Below are 26,531 nucleotides of genomic sequence, written 5' to 3'. Positions count from 1 at the left end.
TTTTGTTGTTAAATAAGTAATGAGACACAGTGAGATGTCATGTGATGCAAATCTGAGGTATTATCTTCCACATTTTAGGACCTACCATAGACTATTTTTTATGTACTGATATATGATATGCAAAACCATGACATTTCACAGGGTGTCTTGTATTTTTCACATGACTGTATTTATAAACATGGACTGTCTGTGGATTTACCAGGCTTTGTTGCTCAGGGTGTTCTTCATGAAGTTGATGGCTCCTTCTGAGAGACCTGGGTAACAGCGACTGAACTGGATCTTGCCTTTTTTGATGTTTCGATCCCTTTCCCAATTTAAATCCGCATGGAAAGGACTGTCTGCACTCAACCTATCGGGAGAATGTAAATATTAGAGGAAATGAAAGAACAACGAACAATAAAGATGTCCTATAAAGTGTATCTGCATGAAATACTTACATTATAAAAGCCAAAACGCCAATAGCCCAGATATCGGTTTCAGGCCCAACTCCTTGTCCTTCTAAGATTTCAGGAGCTTTAGGAAGGACAATATAACCTAAAGCAAAAAAAAAAAGTATTATAAACGTTATCTATTAAGTAATTAAAAGTTATGGCTTTGTTTTTGATAGGATATTAGACAGTCGTTTTATTTTAAGATGTCAAGTCATTTGTACAGAACTTACAAGTTTTATTCAGCACTGATTCATTACGTTAATTTAAAAAGTACAGAAAGCTACAAAAAGTGTAATTTCAAAACTGTCACTGTGCTTTTTCTGGAGTCGAGATGAAATTTTTTGTTCATCATTATTACTTTATTATTTTCATTATTATTAATTTATTTTTCTTAAGCATACAATAAGCATGATTTCTAAACTCATGTGACACTGAAGACTAGTGAAATGGCTGATAAACATAAAATTTTTCCATCAAAAGAATAAATTACACCAAAGTTCACTTACCGGCCACTTTATTAGGTACACCTGTCCAACTGCTTGTTAACACACATTTCTAATCAGCCAATCACATGGCAGCAACTCAATGTATTTAAGTATGTAGACATGGTCAAGACAATATGCTGCAGTTCAAACCAAGCATCAGAATGTGGAGGAAAGGTGATTTAAGTGACTTTGAACATGACATGGTTGTTGGTGCCAGACGAGCTGGTCTGAGTATTTCAGAAACTACTGATCCACTGGGATTTTCAAAAGACCAAAAAAAACTGAATCCAAAAAATAAAATAAACAAGTAAATAGCAGTGTGGTAAATAGAATGTGGTAAAATCTGAAAACGTGGTAAAAAGACTTTCTGGATTGCTTTTGAAACGTGTTGGTTGGGTTTAGGGAAGGAGGACTGTGAGTCAGTCGATCGTCCACTCAGTCAGTCAAAAAGTCAGTCGACAGCGGCCTCTGGTGGGTTTATGCAAGAACAACAGGTGCAAATGGGACTTGCGAGAGAAATTTGAGATCTCAAAAAGCGTACACAGCGGCCTCTCGTGGATTCGTGAAAACAAAAACTGCAGAAAAACGTACCGCCGGGACGTATTTCGCGGTCTCCAGAAACATCTGTAGAGGTACATTTTTAGAATGAGCCTGGGTTGTAAAAAAGTGGCCGGTGAGTGTATATTATAACTGAAAACAGATATTTTTAAATTAAGTGAACACTGAATTCTGTTACTTTATTTATGATTATTTAAATTAGGTTTTGGTAAGCATATGAAAAGTTTTTTAAAAATCTTACAAAACTGACTCCAAACTTTCCAATAAATGTTTGTCAAATCAAAAGCAACGGTTTTTAGATCATACTGTATCTGTATCTTTGATTTACCTTTATTATCTGTCATTTCTCTTATGTGTTCAATGTTCAGTGCTTGTCCTGGATTAAACGGCTGAGCGGAGCCCAAATCCACAATCTTCACTAAATTTCTGCCCGTCACAAGCATGTTGTCTGACTTCAGGTCCAAGTGTACAATGCGCCGACTGTGCAGGTAATCCACAGCGCTCAGAATCTGCTCCAGCAGGTCAGTCACATGTGCTTCTGAATACAAATTCCTATAGGCCAGCAAAACAACTTTTTTAAAACACTCACTGTTACAAATAATGATTTCAAGCAGCATCGATGAAAATGCATTCTCTACCTTTCAGCGAGGTTATAAAGCAGCTCTCGCCCTGAGCACAGCTCCTCTATAAGCAGCAGGCAGGTGGAGGTGAGTATGGCCGAATGCAGCTGGACGATTCGAGGGTGACTGAGTCGACGGAGCACTTGATATTCCCTCAAAACCAGCTGCCTCTGCTCTGGTCTGTAGGGAGTCATTTTAGCTGCCAGCATCTGAGAGCTGCGGCTGTCTTCACACTGCATCACCACGCTGAAACGGCCTCTGAAAAAGCCCACACATACATTCTTGAATTACTTGGTAGCCCACACTCATTATAACTTACCACCTTAATTAAGTGATTATAACGATTATAATTAAAAAGCATATAAGAAAAGATCAATAATAATGGTAATAATTTATTTTCTGAGCAGTTAAAGGTGCAGTGTTAACTTTTCTTCACTAGAGGGTACGTATTCAAAACAAACAAAGGCGTATTTGATGACGCTATGGCTGAGTGTAAAATAATGGAAGTTGTGGTCCGAAATTGTGTTCATGAATGGGCTACAGCATTCAAAACTTATTATTATGGTAATATGAAGCAGGGTAAAGACGAAAGATGTCAAAGCAAAACAAGAGTGCTGAAGCAATTGCTGATAGGAGACGAATGCAACGCAGCAGAAAAGCAGCAGAGATTTTATAATGCAACAATCAACCACTTCTGCTTTTTCCAGGCATTATCACGTTAAGAAGATGCAACGCTGTTTTATCACACTAAATACATTTTAGGGTCAATAAATTTTTTATAAAATGCACAACATATTTAAATGTCTTAAGTGTTTTTCTGTTTTCTATCTAAACCAAACTGGAAATTGAGGGTGTAAGACTTCATTAGCATGGGGACATTGGACTGCACAAAACAAGGTCCATGTCACTTATTTATATTGCTTATTTCTCTGGATTTGAACATTCTTCAAAACATCTGGGATAATATAAGTACATAAGTCAGCAAAATATATTGAAGGATTCGGATTTGTACCTTCCAATCCGTCTCAGCATGGATCTACGTTTATCATTTTCTCATCATCCCTTTTCTCATAATTTTTATTAAAGATGATTATTGAATAATGAATAAAGTTAACACATTGCTTAATATAAGAATGTTCAGTGCATTTGCCTGTCTCTTTATAACTATTTTCGGGAGCCACCAAACTAGGTCAGAGGTCACGAAGTGGAACTGAGGGCTGAAAAATAACAACCCAGGCTCATTCTGAAAACGTAGTCTCGTGGACGTTTCTGCAGACCGCGAAATACGTCCCGGGAGGTATGTATTTTTGCAGTTTTTGTTTTTGCAAATCCACAAGAGGCCGCTGTGTTCGCTTTTTCGTATTTCAAATTTCTCTCGCGAGTGCTGTTCTCGCGTAAACCCACCAGAGGCCGCTGTCGACCGAGCGTCTGTCTGACTGGATGAATGACTAGATGACTGACTGGCCCGCCAACCAATTGACAGACCCACCCTCCTCCTTCCCTAAACCCAAACAATTTTATCGATTGACCCGCCCACCCACTTACTTCCCTAAACCCAACCAACGATTTACAAAAGCCGTCCAGAAAAAGAAAAGCCCTAGTCTGATTTTTACCACATTTTCAGGTTTTACAACACTCTCACCGTGTTATTCACTTGTTCATTTTATATTTTGGATTCTGTTTTTGTCTCACCTGATTTCTGGAACAGCTCTTTCCCGGACTCAAACCCCATCGTCATCGTGGTCATCTCCTCTCTGCGTCTCAAGTCCGCCGACGTACACGACGAGCTACTGTAACTGGACAAACTGGTTGCAGCGGGAAAGCCCTCCACATGGGGTAAGCTGTCAGCCGGTAAGCACGAAAAGGAACGGCGTCATACCGCCCCGTAGCGTTCGTTTAAAAAAATTAAATGCAGCCATACGAACCCCGGGCTACATAATTTGCGGTCTCCAGAAACGTCCACGGGACTACGTTTTCAGTATGAGCCTGGTTTCCAACGTTATTTCTATGAGTTAATACTATCTAAATGTCTAAAGTGATTTTTCTATTTTTACAGTTAATTCTTTTAAGGTGATTTTACTTTTTATTCAAGATAGACTTTGTGTAGTAAGGATATTATAGCTGCCTGAATGTAGATTATACCGGTTTTTAACAGTTTTGATAAAGTGTGTGTGTGTTCTATTTGATTGTGGATCCGTTTCACAGATCTGGAGTCAGCTCTAAACAGTCTAGTGGATGTCTGATGTTTATGTTTAAGATATTGTTCAGAATTGTACACATGCACCCACGTGGAAATTTTCCAAGCCTATCTGTGTTTTAACCAATTAGGTTAGAACATCTATATGCGTGATGCAGTTAATGACGCTATGTGAGAGTATAATTGTTATTGATTGGTGATTGTTAGCAAAGCGGCCTAGGAACTCAATTTTAAGTGTTGAAGCTGGCTTCTGCTGATGAAACTGCAAACTATCTTCAGTAAACTTTATTTATTTATTTGAATATCTGACTCCGGCTCTTCTTCATCTGACAGACTGGTCATTCTTTGGGTCAAAACTGTACTTAATCCCTACAATATAAAACTGTTGTAGTGGTTATTGGATATTTAAATGATAAAAAATACACAAATGGTTAATTATTGAGTGAATTATTCCTTTGAGAACATGTTTATCCAAACAAAACTCGATTAATTGTTTTGGTGTTTAAGCATTTGTTTTGACAGTGTAATCTAGCCATGGAATTGAGTTTACAAATCTGTTAACAGCGAGACTCAAAATTTTAAAAGCTTAAATAAATGTGCAGTCTAGGTACCTGTTGATTTCAGACAGGAATCTGTAAGACTTTTCAGTGCCAAGACCTCCAGGTACAGTGATCTTTGACCCAATGGACTCCATCTCAATAAGAGGACTGTGAGAGTCTGGAAATGAAATAAAATAAAGTAAAATTGGTCAATCGCATAAACCGATTATTTCACTTCCTAAGGCCTAAATTCATAATCAGGAGTCAAGAGTATTTATTAAGTAAGCTTTACCTGTATTTTTAATACCTCAAATTTCTGGTTAACTGCGATTTTATGAATCATCAAATACCACAGTTTCAACAAAAATATTCTTTGTGCCAAGTAAAGTACCTATATCTAGGAAACAATATCACAGATAGCCTTACGGTGCGTAATTTATCAGCAATTTAAAATTTTTACATATACTTTGTCTTTAAATAATCAGTCTAATATGAACCTATTATGAGAACGTCATATTTTTGATGGAAAAAACAGTACAAGACAGAAACAGACCAGTTACAGAGATCTGTTCTCGGGCGCAAATAAAGAATTTAAATTCAGTTTTAATTTTTTTAAATTAGCATACCTTCATAAGGTATGGCCATGAAGGCAGGTGGTGATGGATCACTGAAAGGTGCCAGCCCTGTCTTAGTGTGATAGGAAACTCTGAACATATATCCTGGTCCTCTTGGAAGAGTCTTAGCAGTGAAATAGCTATCTGTGACATTTTCTGACAACACTCTCCACTCCCCACCTAACATAAAGGAAAATACATTATTTATTAAGTACGACAGAAAACAAAAACACACAAGAAAAATAATATAAATGGATGGGACTGAGTGTTTTCCTTTAGTATTTATTCTTACCATTTATACTATACTGAATACAATATGTGACAAGCTCTTTGGATGGCACAGGTTTCCAGAACACAAGCGCTCCTCCTCCTGCTAGCTGAATTACATCTGGCCTGGATGGTTTGACTGGACATTCTGGTAGAACATACAAAAATTACTTTTAAAAATCTCTTACAAATAGCTATTAAAATCTTCATTCAAAACCAAGAAAATTATCAACCCAACCACAAGCCTTTGAATAGTCATTTATATTAAATAGTCATTTATCTGCTGAAATTCTTAATTCTGATTGGCTGAAAGTTGTCAAATAAAATCGAAATGCATATGTAGTTCCAGTCAGTTTTGACCACAGATCGAAATAAATAAGCTTCCCTCAAACATTAGTAGTTACAGTAGTAACTCGGTGACAGTTGCAGATGTTGATCAGTTAACTCACAAATATGCTCGAAAATATTTGTTAAGAGGTAGCTAACATGTTACTATGAGCTATTATACTGTATATGCCCATGTCATTTATATGCACATATATGATCTCTCTCCCACCCATGTTTCCTCTCTGTCTGCCTGTGACTGACTCAAAGCAGGACAAGGAGATCTAACATGTCATAACTGATGACAATTCTGTAAAATATAGTGCTACAAAGAGCAAAACTAGTTTTAAAATGTCTATACCAGGATTATTCAATTAGTTTGTCATGGGGGCCAGTTCATAAAAAGCATCCCAAACGAAGGGCCGGAGAGATATGACTTGCAATATGAGTGATGACACAACAGCATATAAGAGTCCATATGCTGTATTTTTGCTCCTTAAGACACCCGCGTTGTTGTTTTTTTACATTAAAATGCTAATATATTGTATTTTGAAACTACATAATATCAGTGGATTTGCCAATAGGCTTTTTTTACAAACATATTCAAATGTTGTATTTCAGAGCACAAAAAACAGTGTATTGCTTAAGTAGACATAACAATTAGGGATGCAACAATAGATTTTGCTTGATGATTATATAGTCTGAAGAATAATCATGGTTTCATGGTTATCACATCTAATATAAATTTAAGCTTTATATTAGGTAAGTATTTAGATTAATTGTTGTTATCATCTGTGTTCATACATACATAATCATTTTCATGATGATAATTTTAATAATAAAAACATATCTTTTGTTTACATCGCACTGAAAGCCACGCACAACTCTCACTGCGACGACGTGAGATGTTTTCTACTGCGTCCGGAAAGCAATATTGAGCACGCATATTGGAATATATTCTTATATTAGAAATATGCCACATGCTTAATGTTAGGTGACTAACGGTCTGCAAAGCCTTCAACTGCAGCTCGTTGTAACACGGGGAGTGACAGAGACAACTGAAGTTTAGGATCCACGTGCAGGTTTATTCAAACTCAGGGAGGCAATGGTCAACACAGGTGCAAACAGATGTATGAAGGCAGTCCAGAATCGTGGTTAAATGTAACAGGCGAGAGGTCAGAAGGCAGGCGGCAGACAATGAGAAAGTAAACTAGGCAAAGATCAAAACACGGAGGAACAAGACTAAGGGAAACGCGTTGTAATGTCACTATACAGATAACAAGACTCGGCAATGGAAGTGAGAGTGTGTTGTTTAAATGGTGTCTGTAATCAGTCTAGAAACTGCAACAGCTGTGGAGGTCTAATCAGTGGAAATGAGGAAGCATGTGTGTGTGTGAACGGAGTGCATGTATGAATATGTAGTCCATGAATGGCGGATTTGTAGTCCATGTATGTTTGTGTGTGAGATCCAGCGATCTGGGAGTTATGATCGCTGATGATCGTGACACTCGTCATCACTTCATAACTCTAGCGACCGTTTTTTCGACTGAACTAAATTTATTTTTGATGTCTTGGTCACACTAATTGGAGGGCCGGAACAAATTGCCTCAGGGGTCAGGTTCAGCCCGTGGGCTGCCAATTGAATAGCCCTGGTCTATACCTTGGGAAATGAGCACAGATTAAGCAGGATAGACAAAGTTTTGCTGTGTGTTGAAGGATTTTATATGCACAATGTTGAGGCAAAGAACCATGAAACAAAATGATCTCTTGCATATAATATATCAAAAACTCTAAAATACACAAGACATTTCACTCTTATCTTTTTGAATAGGGAAAAGTGTAATGGTCAATATGGTAAATAAAGCCCCGCCTACTATATACAGGAGCCAATCATCGATTGCTATATGGTGAATAAAGCCCGCCTTCTAGTACAGGAGCCAAGCATCGATCGCTCTAGACTAATGATTCTCCGAGGGAGGGGCTCGGACCAGACATGAGTTTCTGCAGAGTTTGTGTGATTCGAACATTTAGAAATTAAACTAAAGACAAAGTTGTTATTTATTTTATTGGTGATTCCTAGTATGAAATCTAATTGTGAGCTTGGCAAGCAATTTTGGAGAATTTTATGTTGCCCCATTCAGACAATATGCCTGAATATGCTACCCTTGAGGTGTTTCAAAAAAGCCCGCCAAGTGAAATGACTTGCCTTCAAGGGACTTTGATTTTATTAAGCAATGCTTCTATCAAGTATAGCATACACTGAAATTAATGATGCACAACAAATTATTTTATCTAGAGATCAATTTTAGATTAAACAAGATTTTCTAACAAAACGTACCTTTGCTTTTCTTAAATATTGGCACTTTCAGTGAGAACAGTTTGCTCTTCTTCTGAGGGCTTTCAGATGAGGTGGGAGCTGGAACTGAGCAAGTCATCTGCTCTTGCATGACAGAGGAGGCATTCTTCACAATTGGCCCTTTAAGAAATAGTTTTTTAAGCAACTAAATACTGCTTTGACTGAACAGGAAAGCAGCCAATACCTGCTGTTTTCAAATGTATAAAGAATCAAAAGTATCCTACCAACTTTCTTCTTCTCCACATCCTCCTTGCTGGACTGTCGGGTGAACAGTTTCGTAATACTAGAGGCTGAAGCTCGCATCTTTTTCCTCAGTGCTAAAAGAGGGGTCTTGGGTTGTGCTCCCTCTGCATGTTTCTTTTCGGATGCCTCTAGTTGAGGAGAAGAATGGCTAGCCCAGGAATGCTTGCGAAAGATCTTCATGAATCCAGGCTTGGAAGATTTTCCACTAAGAGGTTTATCTTGTAGAGCCGGGGCTGAAGCATGTCTTTGAAGCACCTCTTTGCTTTCCCGATTTGCTATTGCAGCCTGAACAGGAACAGCAGAGGAGCTTCTTCTCAGTGGGACACTGCTCTTACTGCGAACCTCATTTAGTCCAGAGCTTGAACTGTTGGTGCGGCGTCTTGGTGGGGCTTGCGGAAGGTCTTGGCGAAGAGATCTCAAGACTCTCTCCATGTCCTCATCCTCAGAGTCCTGAAGTAAGCATGAGGATGCAGATGTTTTGCCAGAAGATCCAGCAATCAAGGAGGCATCATGGTGGGATCTGTGGAGAAGTCCTTCATATGATCCTGCCTCTGAACCATGGTCAAGCGAGCATGCTAAGGAAATGTGAGAGCCATCCACGCTCTCCTCATCATCTGATTGTGCTGCTTCGATTTCCAAACTCTGCAATTGGTGGTCATCCTCACATGTACTTTTTGAAACTTCCTGATGTTCTTCATCAGATTCTTGGACCTCGTCTTTCTGCTTTCTCATATTTACAGGTCCCTTCTTTGACAAAAACGCAGAGCGACGGCAGAGTTTCCTTCTAACCTGGACTTCTTCAGTTTTCTCCTCTTCTTCATCAGTTTTCTTGTTAATTTCAGGATCATGGTCATCCTCTTCTTGCGCCGTTGGAACTGGAGAGCGTTGAGTGTAAACATCTAATGATCTGCTTCTTCTCTGGGTGCATATGCTTGGATGACCAGCACTCACTCCACTATCAAATGAGCTGGACTTGAGGATAGATGCATGCATCGATGCTCTTCTCTGGTTACGATTCGCTTCTAGGTCTGGGGAATCTTCTACATACTCAATGAGGGGTTCATTTAACCTGCCAGAGAGGCTGGCACGGAGTGCTTTACGGCCACGCTCTTGCTTTTTAGATTGGATTTTATCCCGAAGGGTCATGTGACGAGCAGACATAGGTGAAAGCTGCTCTGAGCTGCAATAAAAAGTGCTCTTGATGAGGATACGACGCGGTATAGGAGGCCCACCAGCCAATCCTTCATCCCCCTCAGAGAGAAGAACAGAAGAGCTGTCGTCCCGCTGCTCCAAATCAATGGGCTCTATTGACAATCCAGTCATAGGAATCACCAATGGGCCGCTGTGAACTCTGTCCTCACCGATTAGCACTTCTTCTTCTTCCCGTTTTAAAATAGTGGGAGACTTTGACACATGAGTGTATTCATCCTCCTCCTCCAAATCATCTTCCTCCTCCTCGCTGACCTGCTGGAAGAAGTCCCAGGCATCGGCCTCATCGTACTCTGAAGAGGATCCGCTACTTATGGAGGTGCTGCTGGGCTGCTGGGTGTCTCTTGGAGCTGTAATCGCAACGTCACGCAGAGGAGCCTCCAACAACTCTGGGATTGGTCTCAGAGTCAGCACTGAGCCAAGGCATGTTAAAGAACGCTAGGGAACAAGCATGGAAAACCAGACATGAAACAAGTTTTTTTTTTCTGGACAATTAATGGCAGAGGAAATCGTTTCAAATTTTACCTGCCATTTTCTCCTTGATATAAAAGATTTTAAATTCTTGGTGTTTATTTCCTCTGGTTCTTCATCTTCATAGTAACCCTGAAAATCATTACATTTTATTTTATTCACAGCTTCAAAGGTTCAAAGTCAATGGGCTCTATCATACACCCGCCACAATAAGGCGCAAGACGTGATTTGTACAATTTGTTGCCACTGCAACCCTAATTTTCACCTTTTGCACCCCGTTGTTTAAATAACAAATTCATTTGCGCCACTTTGTGGACTCATGGGTATGCCGATCTAAAAAGGAGGGGTGTTAAGGCTATGCCTGTCAACATTGGGATGTGAAAAAAAGGGATATGACCACCATAATAAGGGATTCCCCTGACCCCCTATTTAAGAAACTGAAATAGACCATGCCATTGACCAAGTAAAAGCTGTCCAGTGGAAAGTTTAAGTTATGCGCCTATGCAGGTGCAAATGCTTAATGCACATAGGATAAACAACAATACACAAATGTCTTTACATATGAAAAAAATATAAAGGATTAAATGTTACAAAAGTTATTATTTACTAGATAAAAAATACTACCTCCATGCCTTCTATATGTCGGGGGGGCTTTTTCAGTTTATTCGTGACAATTTGCATTTTTATTATAATGTTATTATTATTAGCATAATTATTTATTATATGCATATTCATATTAGTTTTAATAAAAACTCATTTAGATTTCTCCACCTGTCGAGTTAGACAAAGAAGTATGCATCACCATAAGAATAGGACGTGTGTTTGGATATAACTTTTCTTGACCACACTTAGTTATAATTGTTTATTTAGGGAAGGCAAGGCAAGTTTACTTATATACTGTAGTAGTTTACTTATATAGTTTCATACACATGGTAATTCAAAGTGCTTTACATAAACAAGAATTAAAGAAACAAGAAAATAAAAATGATTTAAAATATATATATATTAAAACAGATAAAAACAGATTAAAATGTGTTAAAACAGGTTAAACAAGAATGAAAGATTATTCATTTGCTGGAAAATGGAACTGAATTTAGAAATAGTTTTGAAACAAATCTTTGCGCTTAACAACCAAAATTAAATATGTAGCTAATGGATGTCTTTAGTGGAGTGAGTACAAAAGAGTTTTGTTATCCACGAAAGTAAAGGAGTAAAGTGTAAAAGTAAAGTAAAGAGAAAGTAGAGCGGCCAAATGGAGGAGGCTCATTGTTTATTCTCGCTGCAGATAGTCTGTTTAACTGTTTTCTTGCTAGAGAAGCGTTCCATTTTTCCATTCAGTTTTTCAACTTACAAAGTCCACCATGTAAAAAGCAAATGCGCCATGGCACGACGCAACTGACTCTTAAATAAGACTCTGATTTGTTTAATGCATGTTATGCTCAAAACACACCCATAACCTATTAAGAGAATAAGCACAACCCTGTTAGACCATGCGCTGCAGCGCAAATCGCTAGAGCCCAATATGTGTTAAAATAGAGCCCAATATGTGTCTTTTGGGCACATCAAATTGCATTACTTCAGTATTTAATATAACTTGTGAAAATAAAATAATTTATATAAATTAAATGGTGAAATAATTTTCCACCATCTTTTACCATGCAATATATTTAAATAGAAACAAAACAACATTCTTAAATTGAACTGTATATTAGTACGTGATAATACTTTTAGTTTTATTAATCATTTTCACACATTTAAATAATTGTATTTATTATATAAATTATATATTTAAATATATTCCAAATAAATTAAAATACATGCTGGTGGTCAGAAAAGGAGAATGAATTAAATAACAAACAAAGGAGTATTTGGAGGTCTTGTGATCCTCAAATAGTCTTTTAATATATCATCAGTTGTTTCTTGCAGATTTTTGCTATAAAAGTAAGCTATAGCTATAATTAATGTGAAGTAGTGCCTTCTTTAAATGAATGTGTAAATGTATGATTTTCCACAATAAAAAATTAAACAGGACACATTCTAACATACGTGTGAAAGTGGTTTTACACTTTGATGACTACCTACCTGAAACCACTCATGGCTCAAACACTCAGACGCAGATGGTCTCATTCTATGAAGGTGACACAAAACAGCATTATCACCTGCTCCTCCTAAACACTTAAAATACACCCATGCAAGTGGATCTTACTCTGGGTCTGGCTGTAGAACCCTATGTAGGAAATCCTGTGCCTCCACACTTCTGCTTGTGATTTCAGGTGTGTCCCAGTACAGCACACCTTCAGCAACCTTCATCAGTGTGGCACGGTCGTTCTCCCCGAAAAAAGGACAGTGGCATGTTAAGCTGCCAGAAAAAACGAATATTATAAAAAGTGATTCATAAAACAAACAAAAAAAAAGCTTTGATGGCCACACAAAGCTAAAGCAAACGTAAATGTCAAAGTACTTACCATAAGTAAGCAACCACACCAAGAGACCTGGAATAAACAAAAAAATTACATTAACCAAATCATTTACGACAGAATTAGATTTCAGAACATTCTATTCCAAAAAATGCTTATTTACCAGATATCAGTGGCTGCTGTCACAGGCTCCTGGTGGACAATTTCTGGAGCAATAAATTCAGGTGTTCCAAATTTGCTGTATTGATGTCTGGAGCTGTCAATTTCCTGGCAAAAGCCAAAGTCACATATTTTGATGTCTTCTCTTGTGGGGGACACCATTAGGATGTTGTCTGTCTGCAAAGAAAAAAAGGCTAAATAACTTATGAAGATGGATGCAAATTAGAAGATGGTCCAACTTTAGAAAAGTGACTGTAAAAGCTTTAAATAATCTTATTAGTACAATTTCTTGTAATATACAGAAGCTTGAAAATTAAAGTTTTGTCATCATTTCCTCACCCTTGACTTGTTCAAACCTTATTAAATTTTTTTTTGGAAACCGGTAACCATTGACTTCCATAGTATTTGTTTTTCCTGCTATGGTTTTTCAACATTCTTTAAAATATCTCCTTTTGTGTTCAAGAGAACAAAAACCTCAAACTGGTAAAGAGTGATTAAATGAAGACCTAAAATTTATTTTGGGGTGAACTATACCTTTAAATTTGTTAATTAAAATAATAAATACTACTGTTGGGCAAAGATTAATCGTGATTAATCACACCCAAAATAAAAGTTTGTTTTGACATAATATGTGTGTGAATTATATATAATTATTATGTATATATGATACATACATAGAAACAAAACTATAAAAAACTATTTTGTTACATAGAAATTTTAATTTATACCCATATATTTTATATCTAAATATAAATACACATTTTCTCAAATATATGCATGCATGAGTGTATATATATTTATACAGTGAACAAAAGAACTTACTTTGATATCCAGATGTAGTATATTCATACCATGTATGTGTCCGATTCCCTCCAGAACCTGCTGAATATATAACTGAACCTAGAATAAAAGAATGACAACTATAAATTTTGCTTGATGTTTGTTTGAAAATATGCTTGGAATTCAATAAAATAACCAATATTACCTCCTTCTCTGTGACCGATCCGTTTAAATACAAGTGATCTAGTAAGCTTTGTGAAGAACATCTGTGGGATTAAATAAAGAAAGAAAAGCATATATACGACATCAATGTATAATCGCTTAATGTATAAAGTTAAATACTGAATCTTTTAAAACAGAAGAAATATTGAATCCTACAATTCTACCACCAACACCAGTGTGCGTCTTGTGGAGAAAAAGTCCAGCAGGCAGGCGAGTCTGCGGTGAGCGAGACGGGACAGCAGGTCTCTCTCCTGAAATGCTCGGGTTCGTGTGCTGCTTCTGAGCGGAAGAAACTTAGCAGCAAAGCATTCACTACTCGCCTTGTGTGTGACTTTTTTAACCACTCCAAAAGTGCCCCTGGAAGACCACACAAAATGAAGATAAATGTTAAAGAGGGTGTCATAAAACAAATCAGATATTGCATTAACCATTACGGCCTTTTTATATTAAGTTTTAATATTAAAGCTATTATATAATTGCATACATTTCAGCACAATACTGAGTTGCTATTTTTTTTATAATTCAGTGGTCTTTTAATTACATGATTGATGTTATTACCTTCCTATTTCTTCATAAACATCATACACAGAATGTAGTTTCCGTCTTTTTCCAAATTCCACTTCTCTCTCCTCCTCAATTTCTTCTGGGCCTGAAAAAGAAAGGCCTGATTGAAATGTATTTAAAAACGCTGCAAGTATTGCAATTAGGGGTGTGAGGGTACACATACTTATGCCATAAATTAAAATATAAACACTTCATGTGAAAAGCTAAATTTAAAGTTCTAGTTTCCTTCTTTATGACAACTCATTGACAATCAATATCTGAATCGGTTTCAGCTGATGTGAGAATAAAACTTCATTATAAAGCGCACCTCCCATATAATAATCACATGCTTTGTGCTTATTTCCATTTTATTAGGAAATTAAAAAAAATAAAGCTTTACATTTTTTTAAGACAGACCCGCTTTATCAGTGCCTCATTTTAAACAGTAGACGATGGCTGTAATTGTCACGATCACCAGCGATCGTAACTTCCTAGATCGCTGGATCTCACACACAATAACCTATGGACTACAAATCCGCCATTCATGAACTACATTAGACTCCCACATTAATTACATTAGACTCCCACAGCTGTTGCAGCTTCTAGACTGATTACAGACACTATTTAAACAGCACACACTCTCACTTCCATTGCCGAGTCTTGTTATCTGGAAAGTGACATTTCAACGCGTTTCTTTAGTCTTGTTTCTCCGTGTGTTTACCCTAGCCTTGTTCCTAGTTAGCCCTGTCTGCCGCCTGCCTTCCGATCTCTCGCCTGATACATTTGACAACGATTCTGGACTGCCTTTATACATGTTTGCACCTGTGTTCACCATTGCTTGCCTGACTTTGATTAAACCTGCACGTGGATCCGAACTTCAGTTGTCTATGTCACTCCCCGTGTTACAGTAATCATACTACTAGTTATAGAACAAAATGAACATAAATTTGAACTGTCAAAAAAACAACTAAAACAGATAAATAAAACAGCTTGTAAAAATGTCATGAAGTATAAGTAGTGTTGTCAGTAAATATTTACACTGTACAATCTTATAAATTAACTTTATTTTACTAAACCTGTTAATGTATACATGTATTATTTTAAATATCATCATTATAAGCTATGATTTCCACTATAGAAAAAAAACTTGAGTAGAAACATTAAGTTCTAACAATATTTAGACATTAACATAAAAATGCCACAAATTATTCAATAATCCATTTGACAAAGAAGCAGTAAATTTATGTTTAGATCACCCCTGTTGTATCAAAACAATAATTTTGTCTACCATTACAGCCATGATGACATTATATATACAGGATTTATAAAGATAATAATAGATATCTACATCTCACCTGTGTCAACATTAAGTTGTGCGTGACAAAACACCTGTCCTGCACTGTTGCTGGCTATACAGGTGTAGGTGCCACAGTCCTCTGTCTGAGTATCCAGCAATGTGAGGTAGCAACGTGCACCGCTTTGGACTATTTCTGTGTACTCACTGGATGAGATTTCTATGTCATCCTGAGGAAGAAAGATTCATGCAGTTTACGGTTTTTGGTAATAACAGATTCTGCTGACATGTTTTACTATTTCTGCACAATATTTTGAAAAAAAAGTGGATTTATGCAGAAAGATTTTGAAGTAACTAAATCTTTGAAACATGAAATAAAAAATCATAACTTATTAACCTTTATTTGAGGTTTACAGTGCAAATCCAATCAGATCCACTTGTTTTGGTTTAAAAAAAAGTCTCAAAGTAAGTAACTAAGTAACAAAGCTCTGATTTAATAAATCAAATAAAAGACAGAAAATATTACATCACAAACTGTATTGTACATAAATCATAAACATTTGCATATTATTTAATAATATCACAAATATATTAAATATTAATATAAAAATCTGAATATATATATATATATATATATATATATATATATATATATATATATATATATATATATATATATATATATATATATATATATATATATAGTTAAGCCCTAAAAAAATCATAAAAATTAATTCTTACTAGTACATTGTCTTATTATCTTTTAGGAGAAACCTGTGTCATTTTCAGTCAAAAAAAAAATTTTTTTTGAATTTGCCAAAGGTGAATAATTTGCCAAAGGTGAATAATTGATATTGAAATGAATAATTGAAATGAATGATATTGAAATGAATAATTTTGGGGCTTGACTGTATATTTACATGCATTTACACAAGTAAATAAATAGATTCAATGATGGGCTAAAATCTGTTGGCATTTGGGGATTTCTGCACACACAAATTCCACGTTGACCTAGCTATAATATAAAAAGACTGAGCACCATTTTGATCTCCTGATACCTTAAACCACTGAATCTCTGGGCTGGGCTGGCCAGTAATAATGGCACAGAACGTTGCAGGCTGACCAGGTCGGATTGTGAGGTCTTCAATGGCCACCTGCACAGCCGGAGGCTCTGAAAACAATTAAAGTTTGAGTGAAATTAAAATGTACAGTGTTTATTTTGCTAGCGCACATTGTTATTCTATAGGTGAACAATTAATCCGAACAAGTTAATCCACTGAAAAAAAAAGTTATTCTGGTAATCTTTAAAGGAAATTTATTCGGCGTTTGGACTTGTTTTTTCACATTTTAGGTGCTTTTTTAAATTTTAGGTGCGTTTTTTCTCTGTTGACGTCAGTTTAACGGCCTTAGCCACAATATTTGGTAACACTTTATTTTGATGGTCCCTATTGCACATTTTTTTGAATAAACGTTGCATTGCAACTACATGCCAATTAATTCTTAATTATTAATTTGAGTATTAGTAGACTGTCTGCTTAATATCTGCTGATACTGCTCCTTCAACAGGCATTAAACTGACTTTAAGAAACTTTGCAAGTACAAGTCAACTTACACTAAAACTAACCCCAAATAGTTACTAACCCTAATAGTCTCCTTATAATGAGAATTAGTTGGCATGTAGATGCACTGTAACTTAAATTCAACAAAATGCGTTAAAGGGACCATCAAAAAAAAGTGATACCATATATTCTTAACCACACCCCTATTACTGTTAGTTTGCAATGAGAGAAAGATGCACAAAAAGAAACAATTCAAAATTCTTTTCAGTTGGAAGTATCAACATACTGAAATAAATCTCTCAGCGACTTGAGATTGGGTTGTTTGACACCTCATACTGTCTTTACCTGTGAGCACATGCTCTTCAGTTTCTGAGTAAAAGTGTGTTTCCTCTGGCTCTTCTGGTGATTCCTGCCTCTCCACATCATGCTGTTCCTCCACAGTGTGTGCGGCAGCTCTTTGGAAAAACACATTTTGACACAATATGTTAACATTTTGAGTATCAGTACTTAAAGAACAAAAGTGTACAGAAGAGTGAAGAACTATTCTGTATCGATAAAGAGAAAGTTTTCAACCCACACATTATACAGAGCGTATGAAAACTCACGAATCAGGGTATCCAGGTTGAAAGAGTATATGAAACAGGTTCTTCACAAAGGAACTGGACCAGCCTTCTGATTGGGACTCTATTTGAAAACAATTTGCCTGTTAAACACTGTTTATCTCTCTGTTTGATTTTACATTACTAACATTTGTTTTTTGTACAATTTTTGTAAAAAAGTAATTAACACTTTTAATTCAACAATGAAGCATGAAATTGATCAAGTAAATTTAAGGCATTTACAAAGTTTCAAATATCTACTATTTTAAATAATTACATTTTTTTTTAGAAATTTAAAAAAAAACTTTTTTAACGTATCATGTTTTTCACAAAAGCGCAGCAGAAATCATATTTTAAATATTGACAATTTTTTGACTACTAAATTTAAAAAAAACTGAATTTACATTTTATTATATTCAAATAGAAAACATAGAAATTGGAATATTTCATAATACTGTGTTTTATTTGTGATCAAATAAATACAAAAGAACTATTTAAAAAATTAAAACCCAACTCTTTGAATTGCAGTGTAAATTGCAAAAACAAACAAAAAAATGTATAGACAAGCTAAACAAAAAATCTGGAATGAGATATTGCTTTGAATAATGCAATAAATAAATAAATAAATAAATAAATAATTATCATACTTACATTTGTCTGTGGCGGTACGGCCAGTTTCAATATGATATTTGTTTACATTTTCTTCTCAAATTTCAATTGTGAAATAACAGAATCACTTACCTTTGCAACGACAGGTATAAAAACAGAGCAAGGGTCCAAGCATTTCCTGACCAACATTTTAAGTAAGAGATGACATGTATGCAATCACATGTAATCTCAGCACATAACCAGCTTTGAAGATGAAAATGACATTGTAGTGAAGCATGCACTCAAACAGTGAGAACATGTATATGAACAGATATAATGAATGGACAAAGAGAAGAACAGAAACAGTAAGAAAAGAGGAAGAACCAGGCATGCAAAATGTTCTTTGTAAAGACACTTACATGATGAATTTGATCAGATCTTTAATCGCCTGCTCTGTGACTAAAAAGGAAGTGGGATGGAAAGTGGGATGTTAACAGGATGTAAAAATGCATGTGATCGACTAAGGGTTCAAACGTTGCTTATGAACCACTTAAAGTATGTGGCATAATTGACAACATATGACCACATAGGTATGATACAGTAAAAAATGCATTAACATGTATGATGTAGACATGATATATGAAGTAACATGCAGTTTCATTTAATCCCAAATTAATTCATTCATTAATTGATTAAACTATGAACTTACTGCACTGTTAAAAAGTTTGGGCTCCATTCAAGGGAATAATATTAATACTTTCATCAGTGAATTCAACAGAACAAAAAAGTGACAGTAAAGAAATATAATATTTCCTAATATTTCTATCTTAAATGAATGCCGTTTATCTATTCATCAAAGAGTCCTTATGAAATGCATTAAGGTTTCCATGAAAATATTAAGCAGCACAACCATTTTCAACATAAATTAAAAAATAAAAATCAGCATACGACTTTTAAGGATGATGTGACACTGAGGACTAGATTACTGAAAATATATTTATTTATTATTTATTTATTATATTCATTCATTCATTTTCTTGTCGGCTTAGTCCCTTTATTAATCCGGGGTCGCCACAGCAGAATGAACCGCCAACTTATCCAGCACATGTTTTACGCAGCGGATGCCTTTCCCGCTGCAACCCATCTCTGGGAAACATCCATACACACTCATTCACACTCATACACTACGGACAATTTAGCCTACCCAATTCACCTGTACCGCATGTCTTTGGACTGTGGGGGAAACCGGAGCACCTGGAGGGAACCCACGCAAACTCAGGGAGAACATGCAAACTCCACACAGAAACACCAACTGACCCAGCTGAGGTTCGAACCAGCGACCCTCTTGCTGTGAGGCGACAGCACTACCTACTGCGCCACTGCGTCGCCCCTTATTTATTATATATTAAAATATAAAACTTAAAAATATATTAAAATATAAAACAATATCGAAATAATTATTTCCTTGAGTAAGCATTCTTTCAAAATCAAAAGAAATCATAACATTTAAAAAATAAATAAATAAAATCACACACCCAAACTTTTGAAAGGCAGTGTATAAGAACAGTACATCAAATATAATATTATAATTTGTGTAGATGTTTCTGATGACATAATGCAATGCAGATGAAGATGGTGGATGATGTTTTTTAATGATCCCATCAAATATTTCTTCAAGAATAAGAAACTAGATCGATAACTGTTTCTTGTGAAACAGCATTAAAGTATGATTTATTTGATCTTAATTTGCAAGTGGTCTCCAGTCTACAGATGTAGGGTCAGATTTACTGCCTTGTATCACAACAATCACCCTTTTGATTTATAAAATACAACTGCTATCAAGATTTGCTAAAGACACGCAATGAAAAAACGATGATAAATAGGAGTGAAACGTTTCCTTATTGCATATCCAATTGTAAGAGTATCTATTTGGAATAAAACCTTTATGAGAGATGAATGTTTACAGGAATAAATAAAAAAATGTAAATTTGCTTATCGTTTACTGACCACTTGAGGTTGAGTAAATGCTTAGTACAGTACATTTTTAGGTTTGCCACGCTCTTTAAATAAACGTCTAATCCCATAAACTTAATTAGGTTTATAACTACCATTTGTTAGCACTGCTTTATTGCACATTATGGAAATAAGTCGCTTTGGGAATGTTTTTGTAATTTGTGCAATGTAAATAAAATCACCCCCAAAACTTTCCACTTGCACTAATTTACCTTGCTTCTACAGTAGTTGTTAGGTGGTTGAGGAGTGAAATGAACATTTAGACGATCTGAAACTGATATGACAGAAAAGGAAATGGTGGAATGAAGGCAGTTTGAGTTGGAGGTGACTGTGGTTCTTCAAAGCCTACTAGTGCCCACCACCATCTCAGATAGTAAGATTTGAATTGTCAAATGCTCGCATTTTAGAACTAATTTTAATGGATAATTCACCAAAAATCTTAATTCTGTCATCATTTACTCACCCATCACTTGTTTTAAAACCTGTTTGAGCTTCTTTCTTCTGTTGAACGCATACTGTATGAAGATAAACTGAAGAATGACATTGACTTCCATGGTATTTTTTTTTTTTGTTCCTACTGTTAGATTTTGCTGTATTTGTTTTAACCATTGCTGGGTAGCTAACCAATCCTACTATGGATGTCAATAGCCCTATTCAAACGGGACTAGTTTTCCAAATGATGTCTGAGTTGCAATCCTTTTCAGCCGATGTCTGTCATTTCATGGATACGTATGGATTTTGATGCGACTAACATTTCTGTGTTTATTAAGGAGGTAGGATTGTCTGTGTTTTACATGTGGGCATTGCACAAGACCAGATGTTCAGAATGCATTAAACCACAGTATATAAAAATACATTTCAGGAATATAATTGAAAAACTGCCATTGAACACAATTTATGAAATTAGATATAAATGTGTGTTTTGAAATTAAGTAGATTTACATTTAAGGACTTTGAAATCTCAAGCAAAACATCCTAACTTGTTTAGCGTTGAAACGATTTATAAAAGTTATTTAAAAAAAAATTTATTTACATTTAACAAAATTAATAAAAATGGCTTGTCTTTTTGATTTACTTTTATTTCTTCAAAAGGTAGCAAACACATCTACATCAATTATTGGTGAGCAAAAAGCAGAATCATGTATACACGTTGAACAAAACACAAGAAATTTAGTTTTGGAAAATACATTTTCTACAATTACACACATTCCCATTCAGATAGAATTTGATTTCTCATAGGGCCAACAAGTTTGCTGAAAAAAGTAGGTAATTTGCTCTGGAATTTCGTGTGGGAAGAAGACAGACATGACAGATTTGAACGGGATTGAAATTACAATGCAAGTCTGTGAAACAGAAATTTACTCTCATCAAATTTATGTCTCATCAGAATAGGGCTTATGGCTGTTTTTTTTTCCAACATTCTTCAGTATATCTTCCTATGTGTTCAACAGAAGAAAGACATTTTAATGTGGCTTAAAGCCATTTGAGTTTGAGCAAATGATGAGGAAATGTTCATTTTTGGGTGAACTACCCCTTTAACAAGTAACTGCTGTTCATCTTCCTCTTCATCCTACCTTGAGCTGGAATGGTTTGTGATTGTTTTTGAGAGCAGACTGTCATAGCTGCTGCTGCTGGAGGACAGAGTTCAGCTTTACACATGGCACTGCCCACTTCGTTCAGTAGCTATATCATAAACACAGAGAAAGTGTATATAATGGGATCCATATATACAGTAATATGAACTTAATGAAGAGTAGAATCCTCTGGTACCTCACACTGGTATTGACCCACGTCAGCCTCATCCGCTTTCGTTATAGTCAGAGTAAGAATTCCTGTCTGAACATCAGACTGGATCAGGTGTTTCCTACTATCCTCAAGCTGAATGTCATCCTTAAACCACCTGTGCATGTAGACTGTGTGAGCTTTTAACAATGACGCTACATAATTATGATTGAAGAAAAACAGATTTACCTTATTGATGGGAACGGAACAGATTGTGTGGAACACTTGAACTGCACATCTTGTCCTTTTACAAGCACTGCGTTCTGTAGTCTGGTCGTGAAACTTGGAGGCACTTCAGGAACCAAAATATATATATTCTTTTAATTTATGGTGAGACATACAGCCAAACAACATAAATTTTACATATCCAAAAACATGTTATCACAAGTAAGGAACTCATTTTTAGTTTAAAAGGAAGGCATTTAATTTTAGCATAAAAATGGTTTGAGCAACGGAAGAGATCATTATTTATCATGATTCAGGTTATTTTATTTTTTATGTTTCACAGTTCTGGTTGGTTTTCGACTCGAACGTCCTTTAAATCAGCCTTAAAATTGTAGATGTTGTGCATCCTATCCATTTACATTTGTGTATGTAAAACTTATATAATCAAATTAAAAGGTTTAACATAAAACTATATCTTTCTTACACATTTAAAATATTTCTATAATATTTTATTTCCATTATTAAACAGATCCCTCTCTATTAATCACATTCTTTCTATTTCATACGCTTTGCAATGACCTGATTCTTAACAACCTAAATAAAGATCTCTTCTATTTAAGCTTAAACAACTTTTATGCTGAAATTAAATGCCTTCCTTTTAAACTGAAACACCTTCCTTTTACACTGAAAAATTTATGCACATACACTTGAAATATTATAAAAAATTAAATGACATATGAACATTTCATATATATTGTTTTGAACATCCAATAGTATATGCGAGTAACTTCTAGGTGTATATGCATGTGTTTTTTGTATGTGTTGATAATCAAAGTTTGAATTAAATCCTATGTGGCACCTCATACAATTTGACTGGTAAAAATGAAACAGTACACAACGTATGTACTGTATTACATCAATGCAAGTTTTTCCTTATCTATAAAAAAGAAATAAAACAATGCCAATAATAATCATTCCTAAAAAACATACCATCAACCATAATATTAGCCAGAGTGCTTGCACTCCCTGCAGGATTGGTTGCATAACACATGTATTGACCCGAGTCTGCCACTGTGACACCAGTCAGTACAAGATAACAAGCACCCAACTGTCCTTCTGATGTAATGTGATGCTGATCATCCTCCACAGCGCGGCCATCTGTGAAACAACAGCATAACACATATTACATTAAAAACACTCCATTTGTACTGTGTATACAAGCACATTACACTATTATTACCTTTATACCACTTTACTACTGGCTTTGGTGTACCAGTGACCTTACAGACCAGTTTAACAGTTTGCCCAAGTTTTGCAGGATAGTCAGTAAGATGCTGCTCAAAGCATGGGGCACCTATACATATGAATAAAAAGGTGCATGAATGCAATCATTTTAAGCGGTCAAAACAGATGCATTCAAAAGTATGAGTTGTGGCTTACTCCAAGCGGGCTGTTTGCTGCGCTGTTGCAGGTCTCTCAGGTCTTTGAGCCAGGAGAGACGAAGAAGGATGGAACGAGCTTGCAAAATGATTTTTCTCACCATTCCCCGATGTTCGTGCCAAACCCCAAATGACCTGTCATCTCCTTCTGCTGTGTCCTTTACATCAATATCACTCAACTGTGAAGAAAGCAAGTGTATTTGGAATGAATCTGCAATAGACTGCGGATATTAGCGGTGCCATGATATACATACAGTAATATAAGGAGTCAAAATAATATGAAAATGTCAAAATGTCTGTCGAACCGCATTTACTGTAGATTAGACTGCCCAATGTTTGTTTTATTAACACCGTGTCTCAACAACAAATGACGTGACAAGATTGTAGCAACAAGCAATTTGTCTGTCTGCACTAAATGCAATGTAACATGACAGAAACATTTAAATTGCAGCCACTGAACTCTCAATGAAATGGTAATGCTTTTAATCTTATTAGTACATATTACACCTCTTTTTATTAATAGGCTACTGAGTGACTGATTTTGGTTTGCACTGAGTCACACATCTGACTTTCATTTTCAAACCGTCTGCTAATTATTTTATTTTCAAGATCTGAGGTGAACTATCTGCTGCTGCTTTCAGTAATATGGGAATAAATGTCACGTAAAATGGTATTTAAACTCACACTGATAGTGTTTATAACTGAATAAAGCCCATAATCTGTACCTGAGGTGATCATTGTCATAATAGTATCTACTGTTGTTCAGCTGTTGGTCGCACAAGAAGGACAAAAACTCTTTGTAACATGGAAAAGATAACTTTTATCATGTCACAACACCGCATCATGTCTAGTTAGGACACAGTGCCAGAGTAATTTAAAGGGGAAGCATGCTTAAACCTTCATTTTATTCTTGAATATGTAGGCCTCAGTGTGTGTCCCAACTTCTCTTTTGGCTTGCAGAAGACAATGCAGTCTTTGAAGAGAAAGACATGGCGGTGATGTCCTCTCTGAGAGCTTTTGACCTCAGGAATCTCCTCCCATGCTGTAAAATGGCCCTGGAAATAAAAGCACACATTATTAGCAGGATGCTGATTCACATGTGTCATCTTATCAACTTGCAAACAAAGAGTTGAATATGATAATACAGTACCTGTCTAATGGGTTCTCCGAGCCCCTTGAGAGGTGCAGGGTAATTTTCAATCAAGGACAGATGATGCAAGTTCTCTGCACGCCACGGCAAGCTGGAAACCATGGCAAAGGCATCCTCTAATAGACAACAGCTCTGTCCGCTTTTTGCTTTGTTCCTGATCATCTCCTAAAAATATATAGAATATAGCTAATTTAAATCAATAGTTATAACTGATCTATATTGTGCTTGTGTTTATGAATAAATATATATATCAACCGCATACTCTGATCCTCAATAGCTGTTTCCATCCACCTAATTTGATACTCATTTTGGACATGAGCATAAAAAAGTCTTTAATGGAAATGCCAGTATGTGCTTAAATTTTGAAAATCCACATAAAAAGACGTATGATTTAGTTCTCTTTGACTCATTGGTTAGAAACATTGGCGGTTGGTTCATTATTTACAAATGTTTTATTCAATATTCCAGATATATGCATACATCTAATGCACATGATTGGATGGAAACATTCATAATTCAAAAAATTATTTCTGAAAGATTGTGTGACTGTAGTTTGAATTAATGGTTGCAAATTTTTGATTTGTCATTATTTAAAGTATTTATAATCAAATAAATGCACCCCTGTCGAGTAGAAGCATCATTTTTTTTGCCAAGCTCAAAATTGATAAAGTTTGTAGAATATATTACACTAACCGGCCACTTTATTAGGTTCACCTGTCCAAACGCTCGTTGACACGATTTTCTAATCAGCCAATCACATGGCAGCAACATAATGCATTTAGGCATGTAGACATGGTCAAGACGATCTGCTGCAATTCAAACTGAGCATCAGAAAGAGGAAGAAAGGTGATTTAAGTGACTTTGAACATGGCATGGTTGTTGGTGCCAGATCCACTAGGATTTTGACGCACAACCATCTCTAAGAGAAAATATCCAACACATTGAACCTTGAGAGGGATGGGCTACAGCAGCAGAGGAGCACACCGGGTACCACTGCTGTTAGCTAAGAACAGGAAACTGAGGCTACACTTTGCACAGGCTTACCAAAATTGGACAATAGAAGACTGGAAAAGGAGTTGCCTGGTCTGATGAGTCTCAATTTCTGCTGCGACATTTGGATGGTAGGATCAGAATTTGGCGTCAACAACATGAAAGCATGGATCCATCCTGCCTTGTATCAATGGTTCAGGCTGGTGGTGGTATATTTTCTTGGCACACTTTGGGCCAATTAGTAGCAATTGAGCATCGTATCAACGCCACAGCCTACAGAGTATTATTGCTGATCTTGTCCATCCCTTTATGACCATCTTCTGATGGCTAATTCCAGCAGGCTAATGCGCCACATCATTAAGCACGAATCATCTCAGATTGGTTTCTTGAACATGACAATGAGTTCACTGTACTCAAATGGCCTCCACAGTCACCAGAGCTCAATCCAATAGAGCACCTTTGGGATGTGGTGGAACAGGAGATTTGCATCTTGGATGTGCAGCCAACAAATCTGCAG

General features: G+C 36.0%; 1 protein-coding gene across 1 annotated transcript in view; it reads right to left on the bottom strand.

Annotated features, from left to right (window-relative positions):
• obscna (obscurin, cytoskeletal calmodulin and titin-interacting RhoGEF a) overlaps window positions 1-26,531 on the bottom strand; it is a 91,122-nt gene that overhangs the window by 1,809 nt on the left and 62,782 nt on the right. Inside the window, 31 exon segments of the mRNA XM_056463198.1 lie at window positions 200-349; window positions 438-534; window positions 1,803-2,026; window positions 2,113-2,352; window positions 4,903-5,008; window positions 5,457-5,624; window positions 5,737-5,859; window positions 8,374-8,511; window positions 8,616-10,281; window positions 10,369-10,446; window positions 12,397-12,442; window positions 12,521-12,673; window positions 12,780-12,806; window positions 12,895-13,067; window positions 13,713-13,790; window positions 13,876-13,936; window positions 14,049-14,249; window positions 14,451-14,541; window positions 15,791-15,959; window positions 16,788-16,900; window positions 17,634-17,743; window positions 17,894-17,972; window positions 22,063-22,171; window positions 22,259-22,388; window positions 22,460-22,562; window positions 23,426-23,593; window positions 23,676-23,789; window positions 23,876-24,053; window positions 24,772-24,827; window positions 24,830-24,929; window positions 25,025-25,189. Coding sequence (XP_056319173.1) covers window positions 200-349; window positions 438-534; window positions 1,803-2,026; window positions 2,113-2,352; window positions 4,903-5,008; window positions 5,457-5,624; window positions 5,737-5,859; window positions 8,374-8,511; window positions 8,616-10,281; window positions 10,369-10,446; window positions 12,397-12,442; window positions 12,521-12,673; window positions 12,780-12,806; window positions 12,895-13,067; window positions 13,713-13,790; window positions 13,876-13,936; window positions 14,049-14,249; window positions 14,451-14,541; window positions 15,791-15,959; window positions 16,788-16,900; window positions 17,634-17,743; window positions 17,894-17,972; window positions 22,063-22,171; window positions 22,259-22,388; window positions 22,460-22,562; window positions 23,426-23,593; window positions 23,676-23,789; window positions 23,876-24,053; window positions 24,772-24,827; window positions 24,830-24,929; window positions 25,025-25,189 — 5,414 coding nt within the window.

The sequence above is a fragment of the Danio aesculapii genome, chromosome 8, assembly GCF_903798145.1.
Source record: "Danio aesculapii chromosome 8, fDanAes4.1, whole genome shotgun sequence".
NCBI classification, from domain to species: domain Eukaryota; kingdom Metazoa; phylum Chordata; class Actinopteri; order Cypriniformes; family Danionidae; genus Danio; species Danio aesculapii.
Note: the sequence above shows the minus strand (reverse complement) of the source record. Positions and strands in the feature narration are given on the sequence as shown.